Raw genomic sequence first — 16,162 nt, 5'->3', positions numbered from 1 at the left:
TATTAAATTGCTCAGGACCGCTGTCAACAAGCACCCAAGCAACGAAGAAGGCAGACAGCAGAAGAGTTCTGCTGCATATTGCTGCAGTCCAAGCTATCCGAGGTGAAGCCGTTGCTACTGGCGAACGTCGCCAAGTGCTCGCCTGGCAGCCTTGTCCCGTCGGCTCACCTTACCACCGTTCCACCGGGAGAAAAGGTCAACACTCTCTCTTTTTTTTTTCTTTTCTCTCTCTTGAGTGATGAATGGGGAAGTTGATGATAGATATTGACTAGCTCGAGTCTTGTCTCGAAATATGAAATGTCACATCTCACCCCCCTTCGCTCCTATGCCCACAATATCACACAGGGAGCAGGGCCAGTCGGTGGCAGCGAGCCGGAGAGCTTCCGGGGCCTCCTTCTACAAGACCAAAACCTGGCAGATATCTTTGGTCATATTCACACCCCCAAAGCGAAAAACTCGAGTAGAACCGTCAAGCGCGGCGCTACTTGGGTTTAGCACCATGTATAATACCGAGTATCAGGTATCAGGTTGTCGCAGAATAGGCGGTGCAGCTCAAATCCCAAGGTCGCATGCAAGACTAGCACTAAGCAGCAGCCAGAAATCGCAATCAGTGGCTGTCCTGCTTCGTGCCACCACTTGCAAGCTGCTTTAGCGCGACAGCTTGCCCCGCGTCTCCGTCTCGATGCTTTTCTCGTGGAGATGGGGACTGCTGCATGCAGCCTGTCTGCCGTCACCTTTTCTCTCTCTGTCCGTCTTGTCTCTCTCTCCATCAACAAAGCGGTGAGGGACATGCACAACCTTGGTGGCTGATAATTCCCATGGGATCGAGACACCCGGACCTATCGGGGAGCGGAGCCGTATGCTTGCTTCCATCCAGACTGTCGGTCTGCTTCTCTTCCCCCCCACACCATACACGATGATCTTCCATCGAGGGCATCCCGAGTCCAGCTGCCCGGTTTGTGGCCGCCGCTCGCTGTGTTGCTGCATCTCGTCGGCATGCCGTTGACGGCAATAGGTGCCACTGACCGACATTGCTTCGGTGGTCTCATGATCAGGACAAGACGGCAGTCGACACCCCCATGGGCCCCGTCAACGCACGTCTCACGATTGACGCTCTCCCGCAAGTGCCGTCCGTCTCTCAGGCAGAAACCCGGGAGCACATCAGGCCGTGGTGGTCCCAGGTGCCGGTAGAAGAAGGAACCCCGCGTCCTAGCGGTCCCAGCGCTTGCCAGGGCCTCCCATGATGCTCCTCGTTTCTGGTGTCCTTTTTTTTGCGCCTTGGTGTGGGAATCTCTGCACGTCGGTCCCAGACAGCACGGGACGGAAGCAATGCAGGGTACGGGTGATTAGTGGTGGGATGTGTGTTTTGTGTGTGTGTGTGTGTGTGTGTGTGTGTGTGTGTGTGTGTGTGTGTGTGTGTGTGTGTGTGTGTGTGTGTGTGTGAGTGAGGGGTAGGTTGGTGTCTGGTAGAAATGCTGAATTGGGCAGTGAGCTCACATTCGCATTCTAAAGAGGGTAGAGAGAGACACTATGTACAGTTTGGTATGGATAGAAGTGAGGGTCGAAACCTGTCTCTGATGAGGCATTCCAGAAAATGCACATGGTTGGTTGACAGGCTTGTGCAACGTCCTTGCGGGTCTGGTCTGGACTGCACCGTAGCACCCCACCTCCTCTCCACCCCCGTACCGTACGTACCTACTGGAGTGCAACAGGTACAGTACGTGATGTAGTACAGGGTGTTGATATCCAGACCCCCCTGGGATCTGGAAGGTAGGCAAGTACCACCAAGTAGTCTCTTTTGGCACCCTCGATCAATTCGAACTAATAGTGGTCAGAGCCCCTCCGCCGGTTCTCTGTTCCAGAGCTCGACTCTCTTTTTCCAAAGAAAAAACAACAACAATCAACAGACACATCGGAGAGACACCACAGCTCGTCTGACGTACCACGCTCGTTTGTCTTTTCTTCATCCCAATTCCTCTCTCCTCCCCCCTCCAACCCTGCCCTCCTCCTCCCGACCTTCCCACCATAGTCCCGTGGACTGGTTCGGCTGAGATCGGCCCCGCATTCCATCCATCCGCCCATCGCCAGCAGCAGCCATCGCAAGGCCACCTGAGGAAGCTGCAACCGTTCTGGGAAGCAACAAGTACGTTCCAGGGCACCTACAACAATATCTCAGGATTCCCGTCACCCGGGGAGCGATTCGGAGAGGGATTCTTCTCTACGAGAAGGCTCAACGGAAAGAAAGAGGTCAGTTCTCTCCTTTGGTCTCCCTCCCCATCAACAGCACAACAGGAGGCCGTCCACTCATAAATGTTGGGGTGGTGGTGTCCTGGTGGTGGTCCAGTGTCGTTCAAGTCCCGTCGCACTTGTGTCGTCCGTGATCTTTGACTCCGACCCGCCGCAGTGGCAAAAGCCACAGCCAACCCCGTCAGCTGCCTTTGCTGCCCCACCACACACGCGCGCTGTCAACCGAAAGCCATTCTCGGCTGTCGGGCAGCTTTGGAGGCTTCCAGCCAGTTACAACAGCTCATTGGCATATGTTCGAGATGCTAACAGTTAACTTGATGCACCAAGGCCAACCTCATATTGCCGCCACAGCAAGGCCGTGAGCCATCGGCCTCGTGCTGCTCTCTACTCATCGTCCTAATCTCGTTCTGTATGTTGAAAATCATATCATCTATCTACCTAATCCACACCTGTTACCACGCAATCGAAAAAGAGTCAGACTGTCGCCTTCCACTGCCACTGCCAATCCCGCTACTGAGCCAGCCAGCCAGTCGTGCATCTCGCATATCCCAACATTGTCTTGACGGGGCCGGCAACAGCATGTCATGCAGGGTCCTGGACCGCAACGACTCTCGTCCTCCCTCCGCACTCTCGTTTTTTCCTTCTCTAGTTCTCTTCTCTAATCCTTCGTCTCTTTTGATTTCTTTTCTTGTCTTCTAACACACCGCTTCTTTTTGCGAAAACAGGTTCAGCATGGACGCGCTGCTCCAAACCAGCGGTCCGGAGCATGATGGCCAACAATATGTCAAAGCCTTTGCCCAGGTGACATACGAAACGACTCAGAAATGCTATCCAGTCGTGCTGCTTCTCGCCTTTATTATCTCGGCCGGCATCCATAGCATCGCCAAATCGAGGACTGAGGAAGAACTCCTGATTCCGACAGCCACAGGTCCAGGCGGCAAGCCGCTGCCCATTACGAAGCGAAAACGGGAGCACCGAGATCAGCAATCGTTATATTCCACCGACGGCTGCAACGGAGGCATCTCAATCCAGGTTTTTCGGTGTTTGGTGGGCGCCTTGATTTTGTCGTTTGCTGCCAATGCGGCTGCAACTGCCCTGCATGTCTGGCAATCCAGCAAGGTTGGAGGAGAGCTGTGGTGGTGTGGGGAGGAGAGAGTTGTAAGTCGAGCCAAGAACCAAGTCGGATTTGCGCACCGGCAACAAAACAAAGCTGACACCACTACCCAGGTCTACGTCGTGGGCGCGGCGTTTTTATACATTTACGTTTTAATCACCCTCTTTGACTGGGATGACAGCCCGACGCCAGTGCATTCGATAATATGGGTGCTTGGTCTTTTTGGGGAAGCCATTATCCTTTTATCGTTTGTCTGCACCCTCGCCACTGGGAAATATGTCTTGGACGGCGAGGAGATGGGGGCTCTCCGAGAAAACCCACTGGGTTTCTGGGACTTGACAGATCTGGGCATTGGAGGTGTCCGGCTGCTCATTGTTGTGTTTTTGGTCAGCATGTACGCCCTCGTCGCATCAAAAAGACGCCTGGAAGAACGGCGGCTTTTGGACGAAGAGGCGAACCGGTCGGACTCGGATGAAACGAGCCCGCTTCTTTCGCACAGCGGAACCGCAGCACCTTACAACCGTGGACGATCAAGACAAAACTCGGATTATGGAGGCACCCGCAATGTCAACAAAAATGCCAACAACGATCCTGAAGGCGGTTACCAGCAATGCGAGGACAATGCTGCCTTTTACCGACCCGACAAACTGCCGCATAAAACCTGGTTCGAATATTGCCGTGGATACTCGATCTTCTTCCCCTATCTCTGGCCCAGCAATTCGACCAAGCTCAAGCTCATCGTCTTGTTGTGTTTTCTGCTGGAGGTCTCGCAGCGTGTCGTCAATATCATGGTCCCCGAACAGATCAAGACTGTGACAGATACCCTTGCCAAGAATTTCGACCACCCCAACTCCGGAACAGGTGCCAAAATTGCCGCTGGCTTGACGGGAATCTTCAGCTTCTCTGGCGGCGAAGATAACGGTGAAAACCCTGGCAATACTGGGGCTCCGTGGTTTGATCTTGGGCTCTTCATTGCGCTCAAGCTTCTCCAAGGCCCATCCGGATTGCTGGGATCAGCCCGCTCCATTCTTTGGATTCCCGTATCTCAGCACACCTACCGCGCCCTCACGACAGCAGCTTTCGAACATGTTCACTCCCTGTCTCTGGATTTTCACTTGGGAAAGCGCACTGGTGAAGTGCTCTCTGCTCTTAACAAGGGTGCCTCGATCAACCAGTTCTTGGAACAGGTCACCTTCCAGGTTGTGCCAATGTTGGTCGATCTTTTGCTCGCCATCGGCTGGTTTTACTTCCGGTACGGAGCGATGTATGCACTTTTTGTGTCCATCATCACGTTTTACTATCTCTACTTGACCATTCGCATGGCTGCCACTAGATCTGATCAACGACGCGACATGGTCAATGCCGACCGCGAGGAAGAGGCTGTCAAAAACGACTCGATCACATCATACGAGACGGTCAAATACTTCAACGCCGAGCAGCACGAATTTGCGCGGTATCGCAATGCCATTGTCAATTTCCAGACGGCAGAGGCCAAGGTTACATGGGGCATCAATCATATGAACATGTGCCAGTCGATTGTGTTCATGTGCGGTTTGCTGGTTGTCCTCTTGACCTGTGGCTATGAAGTATCTCAGGGGACACGCACTGTCGGTGAATTCACGTCCTTGGTCACGTATCTCGCCCAGCTGCAAGGCCCGCTCAACTTCTTTGGCTCGTTCTACCGTACGATTCAGCAGGCCATGATCTCGGGTGAGAGACTGCTTGAATTGTTCAAGATCCAGCCTACTGTGGTTGACGGCCCCGGGGCAGTCCCCCTGCAGGAGAGCACCGGCCATATCAAGTGGGAGAACGTTGGCTTTTCATACGACAACCGCAGAACCGCCCTTCACGATCTGTCATTTGAGTGCAAGCCCGGCACGACCACCGCTTTTGTGGGAGAGTCTGGCGGAGGCAAGTCGACTGTCTTCCGGCTCATGTTCCGGTATTACAACCCCAAAGCCGGAAGACTTTTGATCGAAGGCCAGGATGTTCAAGACCTCACCATTGACTCGGTGCGCCGCGCCATTGGTGTTGTTCCTCAGGACACGATCCTCTTCAACGAGACGCTCATGTACAACCTCCGCTATGCCAACCCCAGCGCATCCGACGAAGAGATCTATGAGGCGTGCCGGGCTGCTGCCATTCACGACCGCATCATGAGCTTCCCTGATGGCTACAACACTAAGGTGGGAGAGCGAGGCCTCCGGCTCAGCGGTGGCGAGAAGCAACGCGTGGCGATTGCGCGAACAATTCTCAAGAACCCCAAGATCATCATGCTGGATGAGGCGACGTCGGCACTTGATGGAGAAACAGAGCAAAAGATCCAGTCGAAGCTGATTAGTGGCAAGTTCGGACAAGGCCGCACCTTGTTGATTATTGCGTAAGTTTTACTCGGGGAAACCGGAGCGGGTGGAGATTGTGTTAGCTAACCGAGTTGCATTGCACAGTCACCGACTGTCGACCATCACTCACGCAGACCAGATCATTGTTCTCCATGCCGGCACCATGGTGGAGAAGGGCACTCACGAGGAGCTTCTGGCCCTCAACGGTCGCTACGCCGCTATGTGGGAAAAGCACTGCCGCGCCGAACGTGCGGCCGAACATGCTCGTGACGCAACACGGAAAGCCAAGAAGCTCATGGGCTATGCAAACATTTCTAGGCCCAGCGGTGCGAATGGCTACGATAGCATGTTGTCATCCGCCATCCTGCCTACGGCCATGAACAGCCCTACGCTCGCACCGAAGCATGACGACAGCCGCTCCATCAGCTCGAATGATAGCCATCATTCTGGCAGTGGCTCTGACGGCACGCTTCAAGAGGAGGACGATGAGCAGCCGGAAAAGTTGCAGCCCAACGGGGTGAAGCAAGACGAGGAGCGTAGGCCGCTTCTGTACTCGTTCCCCTCGGGCACCACCGCTGGCCGCTCGACGGATGCCCCGGACCGTGTTTGATTTCCAAGCACTCGATCCCCTACTGTCAGATTTGTCACCACCACATTTTGGCATTTTTGCGTTTTTACCCTTTTTGAATCCGATAGAGCGCTCAACACATGCGGAGCACAGCCAATAACTTTAATGAGGCGACATTGATCACCTCCCTAATCAACTAATCAAGAATCCTGGACGCCTTCAACTACCGAGCCGGGGTTGATGATTTCACCGTCCAACAACACGGCGAACTGTCGACAAGCCGGCGGTATACCCTACTGTAACGAATATCACGACACGCACGACTGTCAGCGATCACAGTATAGCACAGCACAGCGCAGCGAAGCGAGCTTTTTAATAGTCCTACATCTCAACATTCCTCTTCTGTTTGTATACTTTTTGTTTTTTCCTTTTATTTCTCTGTTTTTGGGGGTTTGCGCTGCGCATGTTTTTCTGAGACGTCAGATGAATCTCCTCTAGCCTTGTTTTTTCTCGGTTTTTTATGCTTCTTCTCCTTTTTCTTTGAAACCACGAAATGATATCCCCAGCATATGGGCGGCGTTGTGTGCGTGCTTTGACTTTTGATCAAGGCGGTGGGAGGGTGGATGGGGTGAGGAGGGGGAGAGGGGGTTGTAGAGAAATGAATGAGAGCCTGTTTTAGCGCAAAGCCAACAAACGAGTGTTTACTACCTTCTTTTCCCTCATGATGTGTCTGGTAGATTGGGGGGGTTCTAAGGGGTCGTCTGTTTGCAGGACATCACTGACGGGCGTAAAGGCGAAAGGAGTTTTATGGGGATGTTGGGGCTTATGAGTTTTGGCGTTTTGGTCGTGTTGTTTGTTTGAGCGTAAGTTTCATGGTTTTTTTTTTTTTTTTTTTTTTTTTTTTGGGGGGGATGTCTGTATGCTTTTGATGTGTAGGACGCAAGAGGCAACGTTAATGGGGGTTTTTGTTGCCTTGCGCTGGTGAGGGAAGGGAGAAAGGCCTAAAGGAAAGGAAAAGGGGGCTTGATACCATCATTGTGAGTTGAGATGTGTGTAGAATGAGATTCTTCTGAGATATGAAGAGGGAATAACACGAAAGTCTGTCATTTGATGGACGTTATGTACAAGATTTTGAGTTGGTGAATGTGTATAATGTTTTACGTTGATGGAAGTGATGGCTTCTGGGTATGCCACACCGAGTCTGTAAGTGGTTGTAAGTGGTACGGAGTAAGGGTTAGGGGTGGTATGGTGGGGCAAATGGCGGACCAGCCTCACGTGCGGCAGGAAGCTCTCTGAAGTTCCCCATCATCGTTGTGCCAATTCAGCCATCAATCAGCCTTGTTCTTTCCCCCAAACAACATTTCTCAGCCTTGTCTTGGGTTTGGCACCAGGCTTGAACCACCCCATCTTCTCGTCTCGACTTTTACACTTCTTACTTTTGCAGTCCAACAAAGTCTTTTCTCGACTCTTACAATCAACATTCAACCATTACATTCGTTTTTATCAAAGGATACAGAAACTCACCGCAACCGACAACCACCCATCAAGGTTCTCCAGCTATTCCGAGGAACGCATTTCACCATCCACCACAACCACCACCCGACAAACCAATTCTCCGGCCCCTTTCAACTGTTTTCTTTCCCTCAGTTTATTTTTTATTTTTATTTTTATTTTTATTTTACCAAATCAATTTCTACCAACCCACGCTTGAAAATGTCCAACAACAACAACAACCCCTCCACGCCCGTAAAAATCCCCCCTTCGGCAGCTGGCTACACACCCGCCACCCTCGACCCCGAACTCCGCTCGTCAATCAACGGGACCTTGATCAAAGAGGGTCATGTCGCCAAGTTCGTCTTCCCCCCTTTCCCACCCCCCCTTCCAACCTCCCCCACCTTTTGCTAATTCTCCCAGAATCCAAGAAATCCTCCTCCACACCCTCCACGCAAACCCAACCAACTGGCCCACCCTCGTCGAGAACCACGCCCGGGATTTGTTGCGGTCGGGCGAGGTGACCACCTTTCCAGTCTTGCTGAAGAGGGTGATGGATGATATTAGGCATGATACCGCTCTTGCTCCGAGCAACAGAGCAGCGAATGGGACGCCGGGGCAGGGGGAGGAGGTGAACGTTAATGGGAAGAATGTAAATGTTAATGGGAATGGGATCAAGGTTGGCGGTGGGGGAAGGGGGGAAAATGGTAATAGTTTGGCGTTGCCGCAGCAGGTGGTGGAGGATGCGTTGAGGGTTACGAGGGAGGCGTTGGAGGGGGTGGTGGAGATTGAGGAGGGGAATCCTTAGGGGGGAATGAGGGTGAGGAAGGGGACGGGGGTTGCGAAGGGGGGAAAGGGTGATGGGGATGGGGCTGCTGGAGCGGGAGGGTTTGAGGATAGTGATGGTGATGGTGCCAACTAGGATACTGGAGACGAGACTTTACCGCCACCGCCGCCATTGGAGGAAGAAGAACGGGGTGCCGAAGAGAGTGCCGAGGATGAGTCTGGAGACGATGATGCAGGCGAAGATGAAGAAGACGAGGATGAAGAAGACGAAGATGAAGAAGGCGAGAGTGACGCTGATGATGAAGCGGGGCCACACGGCGACAGCGACGAGAGCGACGCTGATGAAGACGAGAGGGAGCCAGCGGGAGAGGAACCATTGAGAGAGGAGCCAGCGAGAGAGCAAGATCTTGCGAGAGAACAGAGTAGTGGGGGCGAAACACTGGTGGATGAAGATGGAGAGGTGCCTGGTTTTCACGATGAGGAGACGGCTGTTGAGACTGACAACGACGCAACTGTCGATGAGGATTATGATGTGATTGATCCTCTGACTAGCGAGCCGTATCCAGAGGGGACTGGCCCTCGTCATCGGCATGCTGCTGATGTGTATTCTGATCCGAGTAGGGGATTATTACACCGAAGAGGGGAATGATGTGGGTGGGTGATTCTGACTCTGGGATCGTGGGCATGGCATGGGATTTTGAGACGGAGGGGGAGAGTCGGCCAGTTCGTGAATCAGCTGAATCTGGGGAATGAGGAACGAGTCTAGTAGGGATGGGTGACAAGAGTGTGTGGATATGGATATATCAGCGGGGGAGGTCACCACGAGGTTTTGGTTTGTGTTTTTTTTCTTCCAGAGCGAAAGGAAGAGTTTAGGGGATGCATTATAATATGTCAGGGCGCCCACCACCAAGCGAACGATAAGCAGTAGGGTAGGTCTTACACAGTTGATAATGGGAAAGCGAGTTGGGGGCAAGGGGGAAATATTGGTTTTTATGCACACAACACTTTTGTATATATAGATATATCACACCAAGAACACACACAAATTGGCACCATCAGCGGGGGCGTTAATACCATGGGTTTTTTCCTTTTCTTCATCTCCGTTTCTCTCTTCCGTGTTGTTGGCATAGTACACCAGGACGTATCTAGTTTTTGATCAAGTCTTCATCACGAATCTAAACCCCCCCGAAAGCAAAGGGGACTGATCGTTCACCGGCCAATTGCCTAGGATTTTCAAAAACAGACCAAATATCCTCAAGGCCCTACACCTTTGAAGAAAGGTAATCCAAGTTGGAAGCATATCATCACATGAAGAAATCACCAAAACATACTGTAAACAGTGTGCAATCTATAGTCTTGATTGTTTGCCATTAAAAACGGCCATCATAAATAAATCATTAGACGCCCATCGTAATAACCAGCGCCTCTAGCAACTATGAAACTCTTTGCCTCGTCGCGCCCGCCCACAACTACGCAGAAAGTCCACGCTGCCCAGCCTCAAAAACCATGAGCCTCAAGACTGGGGGCAAACTTGCTACCGAATAATAGCTCCGCTGTTAGGCCAATCGAAATAACTGACCGCCCAAGTACACCGATGTAAACCCCATTTGCCTAAAGAACTCCCCGACCGATTGTGCAAACTGCTAGATAGCGTAATGCTGGAGTAAACTAGAATACATGGGCTGCGGATCTTTTTTTTTTTTTTTTTTTTTTTGCCAAACTCGTAGGTCATGGTTGATACGTTTAGTCATAGAGACCCTCATCATCACCAGCATCACCGAACGAGTTGCCAGCACCACCGTTGCCGGCAGCACCCTCAACACCACCCTCGGGGAACTTGAAGTAGGCGCCTGGACCGGCGTTCTTCATTTGCTGGGCAAAGGCCTCATAGCGACGAATCTCGACATCACTGACGGAACGGCGAGCCATCTGCATGGCCTCCTCGAAGTGGCGCTTGGTGAGCTCAGGAACGGGGTCCTCCTCGCCCTCCATATCGACATCCTCACCATTAGCCTCGCGCTCCTTGGTGCGCTGGATCTCGGTGGAGATGGCCTCCCTGATGGCAAGCTTGACAGCGCGCTGCGTGATGAAACCAAGATCGGCACCGGAGAAGCCGTGGGTCTTGGAAGCGATGTAGTTGAGGTCGACATCGTCAGCGACAGGAGTCTTGCGGAGCTGAGCGGTCAAGATGCTGAGACGGCCAGCCTCATCGGGAAGAGGGACATAGATGAGGGAGTCGAGACGACCAGGACGGCACAGGGCAGGGTCAAGCTGCTCGGGACGGTTGGTAGCGCCAATGACGAAGACGTTCTTCTTGGAGGTCATGCCGTCCATTTCTGGTTTCAGTGTTAGCAGATATAATCATAAACAAAGGACAGCATATTAAACATACCAGTAAGGAGCTGGTTGACGACACGGTCGGAAGCACCGCCAGCATCACCAACGGAACCGCCACGGGCCTTGGCAATAGAGTCCAACTCGTCGAGGAAGACAATGCAAGGAGCGGCGGCACGAGCCTTGTCGAAAATGTCACGAATGTTGCTCTCAGACTCACCGAACCACATAGAAAGCAGCTCAGGACCCTTGACAGAGATGAAGTTGGCAGCGCACTCGTTGGCAACAGCCTTTGCCAACATTGTCTTACCCGTACCAGGAGGACCATAGAACAGGACACCGCGGGATGGGGACATGCCGAACTTGAGGAACTTCTCGGGGTGATCGACGGGATACTGAACACTCTCCTTGAGCTCCTCCTTGACGGTCTCGAGACCACCGATATCCTCCCAGCGGACGTTGGGAACCTCGACAACGGCAACCTCGCGAAGAGCGGAGGGGTTGGACACACCAAGGGCGAAGCGGAAGTTCTCCATGGTCACACCAAGAGAGTCGAGAACCTCGGCATCGATGGTATCCTCGTCCAGATCAATGAGATCCATCTTCTCACGAATCTGCTGCATGGCAGCCTCGGAACAGAGGGCGGCAATATCGGAACCGACATAACCGTGAGTCTCAGCAGCGATCTGCTCGAGATCAACGTCGTCACCAAGCTTCATGTTCTTGGTGTGGATCTGGAGAATCTCAAGACGGCCAGTTGGGTCAGGGACACCAATGTCGACCTCACGATCGAAACGACCGAAGCGGCGGAGGGCAGGATCAATAGAGTTGGGTCTGTTGGTAGCGGCCATGACCACAACGTTGGAACGGGCCTTCATGCCGTCCATGAGGGTCAAGAGCTGAGAGACAACGCGACGCTCAACCTCGCCGTTGGTCTTGTCACGCTTGGGGGCGATGGAATCGATCTCGTCAATGAAGATGATGGCCGGGGAGTTCTTCTCAGCCTCTTCGAACGCCTTTCTCAAGTTGGACTCGGATTCACCGGCCATCTTGGACATAATCTCGGGACCGTTGATCAGGAAGAAGAAGGCACCCGTCTCGTTGGCAACAGCACGAGCCATGAGTGTCTTACCGGTACCAGGAGGTCCGAAAAGGAGCACACCACGTGGGGGCTTGATACCAATCGACTTGAAAAGCTGAGGGTGGCGGAGTGGCAGCTCGACCATTTCACGAATCTGAGCCATCTGCTTGCGGCAACCACCAATGTCGTCATAGCCAACCTCGTTGAGGTTGTTCTCCTCCTCATCACGCTGAATGGGCTCGCCCTCGCAATGGATAACCGTATCTTGAGCGACGATGCCGTACTCAGGTGGGTCAACCTCGACAACCTTGAACTCGACCGCTCTCATGCCTCCGCGTACCACGAAGAGGTCACCTTGTCTGACGGGGCGGTAGGCTTCGCGGAAATAAGGAGCGAGGAACACGTCAAAGAGAGAGCCGGTAAGGCCCTCGACGGTGTCGGCGATTGGGAGAACGGCAATACGCTTGGCCTGTAGAGGTACACTTGTTAGCATCGACGCTCGGCCAACTCAAACAGCAAACAGTATCAAACTTACATATTTGATATCGGGGCATGGGTGAATTGTGATCATGTCACCGTGCTTGACCCTAAGGTTGTGACGGACAACACGGTTGATGCGGGCACTGCCATCATCCAGGTCGTCGTCGGCAAGGACGATCAACACAGTGTCCTTTCTCTTCTTGCCACGAACCAAGACAGTGTCGCCACGGAACAGCTGGAGAGTGTCCATGGTGTTGTTGGAGAGGGCGATGATGGAGTTGTCGTCATTAACGGCATCCGTCACCATCAGCTGGTTGGGCTTCTTCTTCTTCTTGAGAATGGCGGTGGCGGTGTCATCTTCATCCTTGCGCTCAGCACCAGAGGCATCCCTATTTCGCGGGGTTAGCTAGCTGTCAGTTGTTTGCCGAGACTAGAGCTTTGGGGTGTTTGATGGCATCATCCATCTCCATCCAGAGGACAACGTACATGAGGTTGACCTTCTTCTTGTGCTCAGGGTGATCGGCACTAGGCTCGGGAGCCATCTTGTCGGTATTTGGGATGATGTCAAGTGGGAGACTCGTTGATGATGGGTTGGAGAGGAGGGGGAAACGAAGTCGGTCGTCGGCGGGGTTGTTGATAATGAGAGTTGTTTCTGGGAGATGGGGGGCCTCTCCAGCGGAAACGATGGCAGAGTTTTTATCTGCAAAAAATGAAATTTGAGTTGGTGATGAGATGGAAAGTTAAAGACACCTCCAGCTCTGGCTTTCGTTGCAGGTGAGTTTGGTTTGGTAAGGTTGGCCAGGTTCCAGAGGCGATCTCTAGGCGGCCACTCGGATGACGAGTGCGGGTCCTGCCACTGCCAGGCGGCAAATGTCCGTGCGTTTTTGCCCAGCAAGAGCACTGAGGACAGGTCAGGCACCGCTTATCGCTCGTTATCACTACCAGGTGGCCCGAGCTCCCTATCTTTTCCAGCTGTTGCTGCGCTCTCCTCTCTCGAGGTGAACCTTCGAACAGTTTCCACACCGCCCCTCCATTCACTCAGCAATGCTGACCTAATTCACCTTCACAAGGCTTTCTTTGTTTTCATTCTCCGCTCCTGGTTTTGTGTGAGGTGGCTTTTGGCTGTGGGTGAATTTTGTATTCACTTTCCAGTTACGAGGCTACGCCATGGCCATCGCAGAGCCTGCCCCGCGTTGCCACTTGGCTGGGGTGTCTTGCTTCTCATGCAGCCAACTCCAGCATTCCATCACTGAGACGTATATACCGACAGCTCAGTACCTGTGTACATGTACGACCAAGAGCTGAAAACGGATCTCTGAGAGTCGTCAGCTGAGTTTGCCTTTTCACCGGAGGAGCTGGTTGTCCTCAAACATGATGTTCATCCTAACCATCATCATCAGAAAGCGTGCTTGGCCGATTCAGTGTCTACGGCAGCCAAGACGTTTTACCCCACATTCGGCCCCGGCCTTGGCACCTTTACCCTGGCACTCGGCCGGCGGAGTGTCATTGAGAATCGGGATCTGCTGAATCCCAGCTCGGGACGGGCAGCCAACTGCCGGAATGACACGGACCGACCGCCAAGACACACGGAGGCCCTATCCTATGTCTATGCTGAGAATTCAACGTTTTCATTGCCATGGTCGTGGGACAAGGAAAACATTCGAAATTGTCTAAGGACTCACCACCCACAGAGCGCTCGGCATCCATTCAACTTACTTGCGACTATAAGTTCAGTCTTCACTAATATCCTAGAATAGGCAAAAGAGATGCAGCACCACGAGGAGCCCTTCCGGGAAGGATTTAGAAATCTCCAAGATAGATTGACTAGTAATGGCCTGCCGAGAACGTTTGTCATCCGAGGGACACCACCACCTGACAAGGAGACGACTCAACACTCAGGTTCTTTCTTCATGCTGCTGATGACTGTCCACAGAATTACTCGCCGGGGATCAACGCTCGAACTGGTTGACACATCTATCAACAGTCATGTCTTGGGGCAATTCCCCAAACCTCGGAAAAGTGTTCGAGCTGGAAACTTGATGTGCGACCAATGCTCTTGGTGTCATACTCACCGCCTCCCCCAAGCCAGGCTGTTGACCAAGGCTCACTCTCAAGTCTAGACTTAGGTTCAGGACGACATGCCATTCTGCCAGCAATCCTCGACAAGCATCTGCTCATTGATATACACATTCCCATTACACTGCCCAACAGTCTGGACCCTCTTCGTCAGCCATTTACCTTGGACATCTGTCAGGACAGTCGGCTCTCGTCGTCAGGGGATGCCTGGCAAAAGCACGTACATTCCTTCCCCCATGCTCCGCAAATCACAAACACCTCTTCACCCTCAAGATCGAGAAAATCATCAGAAGAACGAGGACCCTCTCAGAAAGATTGAGTCCTTGGGAAGGTGGCTGTGCTCACCGTTCACCAAAACATTTACGCCTCACTTGGCGGTCTGAAGGAGTTTTGGTTAACATGGCCGCCATGTCTGCCTGAAAACCTCGCCCCGCAAGGAGCCAGGGCTGCAGAAAAGCAGGGTCTAAGATCTCTTCGGTGCCTGTGGTACAGGAGATGGGCGCGGGAGCTTGTTGGTAGTTGTGTGTGGGGGAGGAGCAGCTCCTGGCTGGTAACCGGTTACACGGCCGCTTAAGCTTCCCGCAGCATAGCCGCCCTTCCCATCCTGCCGGGCCTAAAGGGTCTGAACTGAGAACAAGCTTCTGAGGCTTTCTGTCAGGTCAGATCTTTGCTGCACAGCTGTGGTCTTTCGGAGATTTGAATCGACACATGTTCCATCTGACACCTGCCCCCAGAAACAAAACAAGCAACTGGAAGGGGATTCAACATTACACTGATTAGCATGGCATTACATGACGCCTCATCAAGCTGAGTGTGTGCCAGATATCCTGTCTTTGATCGATTGGACAATGCCCTTTTCACAAGGATTGTTATGGCATGCTGACAATTAATTACAGAATTGGCCCTTATCCCCTCCAGGCTCATAATTCAGGAAGGAGACAAGCCTGTGCCATCATTCAGTAGGCGAAATTGTGGCAAAACAAATCTCAAAGTTCCCGAAATCAAGAGACACTCCATTGACAATGTGCCAAAAAGCAGGCAGGGTTGTTGAGTACTCCGTGCCATCGCTTGGGACCTGATGCTGTGTGGTATCCACACTCGAGTCCGATGTCTAAAGTCCGAGGGACCCAATCAGCTCAGGCCATGGTTACCACACTGACCTTCGGTCAAACAAGCGCCGCGATATCGTTTTGGCCTACATGTACAAAAACAGTTATCCTTGGCCCGGACCCCAAGCCCTGTGTTCTGTTTTGGTATTCTCTTCGTTTTGGAGAATGCCTTACGGACAGAACCCGGTTCCAGGCATTTCTTCGACCTTGTGAGGATGCACCGGGAAACGATGGCCGCGTCCCCAGATGCAAGAATACGAACAAGACCCTCTCTGTCATCGACGTCACACATTAATTAACTGCCTCACGGATCGCTTGGCTCACTCGATGTCATGGGCTGAGACGGTAGGCGGGCAGAAGAGCGGTGTCGAAGATGGCTGTGTGCTGACAAAACATCGATCAGAAAGGAACGGCAGGAATCGGACAGTCCCATTCCCCGAATTCGTTGACCGAGAGAATAAGGTTAAGTGAAGACCGGGAGCAGCACGGAAATTAAAAACCCGGCGAGACGGCGGAACAGCGTTGACGGTTGAG

At 52.7% G+C, this 16,162-nt stretch overlaps 4 protein-coding genes across 4 annotated transcripts; 3 read left to right on the top strand and 1 right to left on the bottom strand.

Moving 5' to 3' along the window:
* Positions 1–2,031: 2,031 nt before the first annotated feature.
* QC763_0104360 (uncharacterized protein) lies at positions 2,032–2,609 on the top strand (the record flags this gene model as incomplete). Its single annotated transcript, XM_062906434.1, is given in 3 exon segments — positions 2,032–2,143; positions 2,155–2,247; positions 2,599–2,609. Coding segments are annotated over 3 exon segments (216 nt in total), but the record flags the coding sequence as incomplete, so codon positions are not given.
* A 370-nt stretch (positions 2,610–2,979) lies between these two features.
* Positions 2,980–7,407, top strand: hmt1 (ATP-binding cassette-type vacuolar membrane transporter Hmt1; the record flags this gene model as incomplete). Its single annotated transcript, XM_062915562.1, has 4 exons — positions 2,980–3,405; positions 3,475–5,741; positions 5,809–7,156; positions 7,180–7,407. The coding sequence occupies 3 exons, from the start codon at positions 2,980–2,982 to the stop codon at positions 6,311–6,313; spliced, it is 3,198 nt and encodes a 1,065-aa protein (XP_062761531.1). The 3' UTR covers positions 6,314–7,156; positions 7,180–7,407.
* Positions 7,408–7,498: 91 nt separating this feature from the next.
* On the top strand, positions 7,499–9,586 carry QC763_705600 (uncharacterized protein). The gene is made up of 2 exons (XM_062915561.1): positions 7,499–8,121; positions 8,186–9,586. The coding sequence occupies exons 1-2, from the start codon at positions 7,985–7,987 to the stop codon at positions 8,568–8,570; spliced, it is 522 nt and encodes a 173-aa protein (XP_062761530.1). The 5' UTR covers positions 7,499–7,984; the 3' UTR covers positions 8,571–9,586.
* Positions 9,587–9,865: 279 nt separating this feature from the next.
* Positions 9,866–13,555, bottom strand: CDC48 (AAA ATPase cdc48). Its single transcript, XM_062915560.1, has 4 exons — positions 12,930–13,555; positions 12,499–12,832; positions 10,941–12,432; positions 9,866–10,884 (listed from the first exon to the last, which is right to left on the bottom strand). Exons 1-4 carry the CDS (start codon positions 12,983–12,985, stop codon positions 10,292–10,294), a joined length of 2,475 nt encoding a protein of 824 aa, XP_062761529.1. The 5' UTR covers positions 12,986–13,555; the 3' UTR covers positions 9,866–10,291.
* Positions 13,556–16,162: the final 2,607 nt, after the last annotated feature.

This window comes from Podospora pseudopauciseta, assembly GCF_035222475.1.
Source record: "Podospora pseudopauciseta strain CBS 411.78 chromosome 7 map unlocalized CBS411.78m_7, whole genome shotgun sequence".
In the NCBI taxonomy this organism is placed as follows: domain Eukaryota; kingdom Fungi; phylum Ascomycota; class Sordariomycetes; order Sordariales; family Podosporaceae; genus Podospora; species Podospora pseudopauciseta.
Note: the sequence above shows the minus strand (reverse complement) of the source record. Positions and strands in the feature narration are given on the sequence as shown.

Coding starts and splice junctions, on each gene's coding strand:
- CDC48 (XM_062915560.1), bottom strand. CDS start 12,985: ATGGCTCCCGAGCCTAGTGCCGATCACCCTGAGCACAAGAAGAAGGTC. Junction 12,833..12,929: donor AAGAAGAAGGTCAACCTCAT/GTACGTTGTCCT, acceptor CCCGCGAAATAG/GGATGCCTCTGGTGCTGAGC. Junction 10,885..10,940: donor CGTCAACCAGCTCCTTACTG/GTATGTTTAATA, acceptor CACTGAAACCAG/AAATGGACGGCATGACCTCC.
- QC763_705600 (XM_062915561.1), top strand. CDS start 7,985: ATGTCCAACAACAACAACAACCCCTCCACGCCCGTAAAAATCCCCCCT. Junction 8,122..8,185: donor AAAGAGGGTCATGTCGCCAA/GTTCGTCTTCCC, acceptor TAATTCTCCCAG/AATCCAAGAAATCCTCCTCC.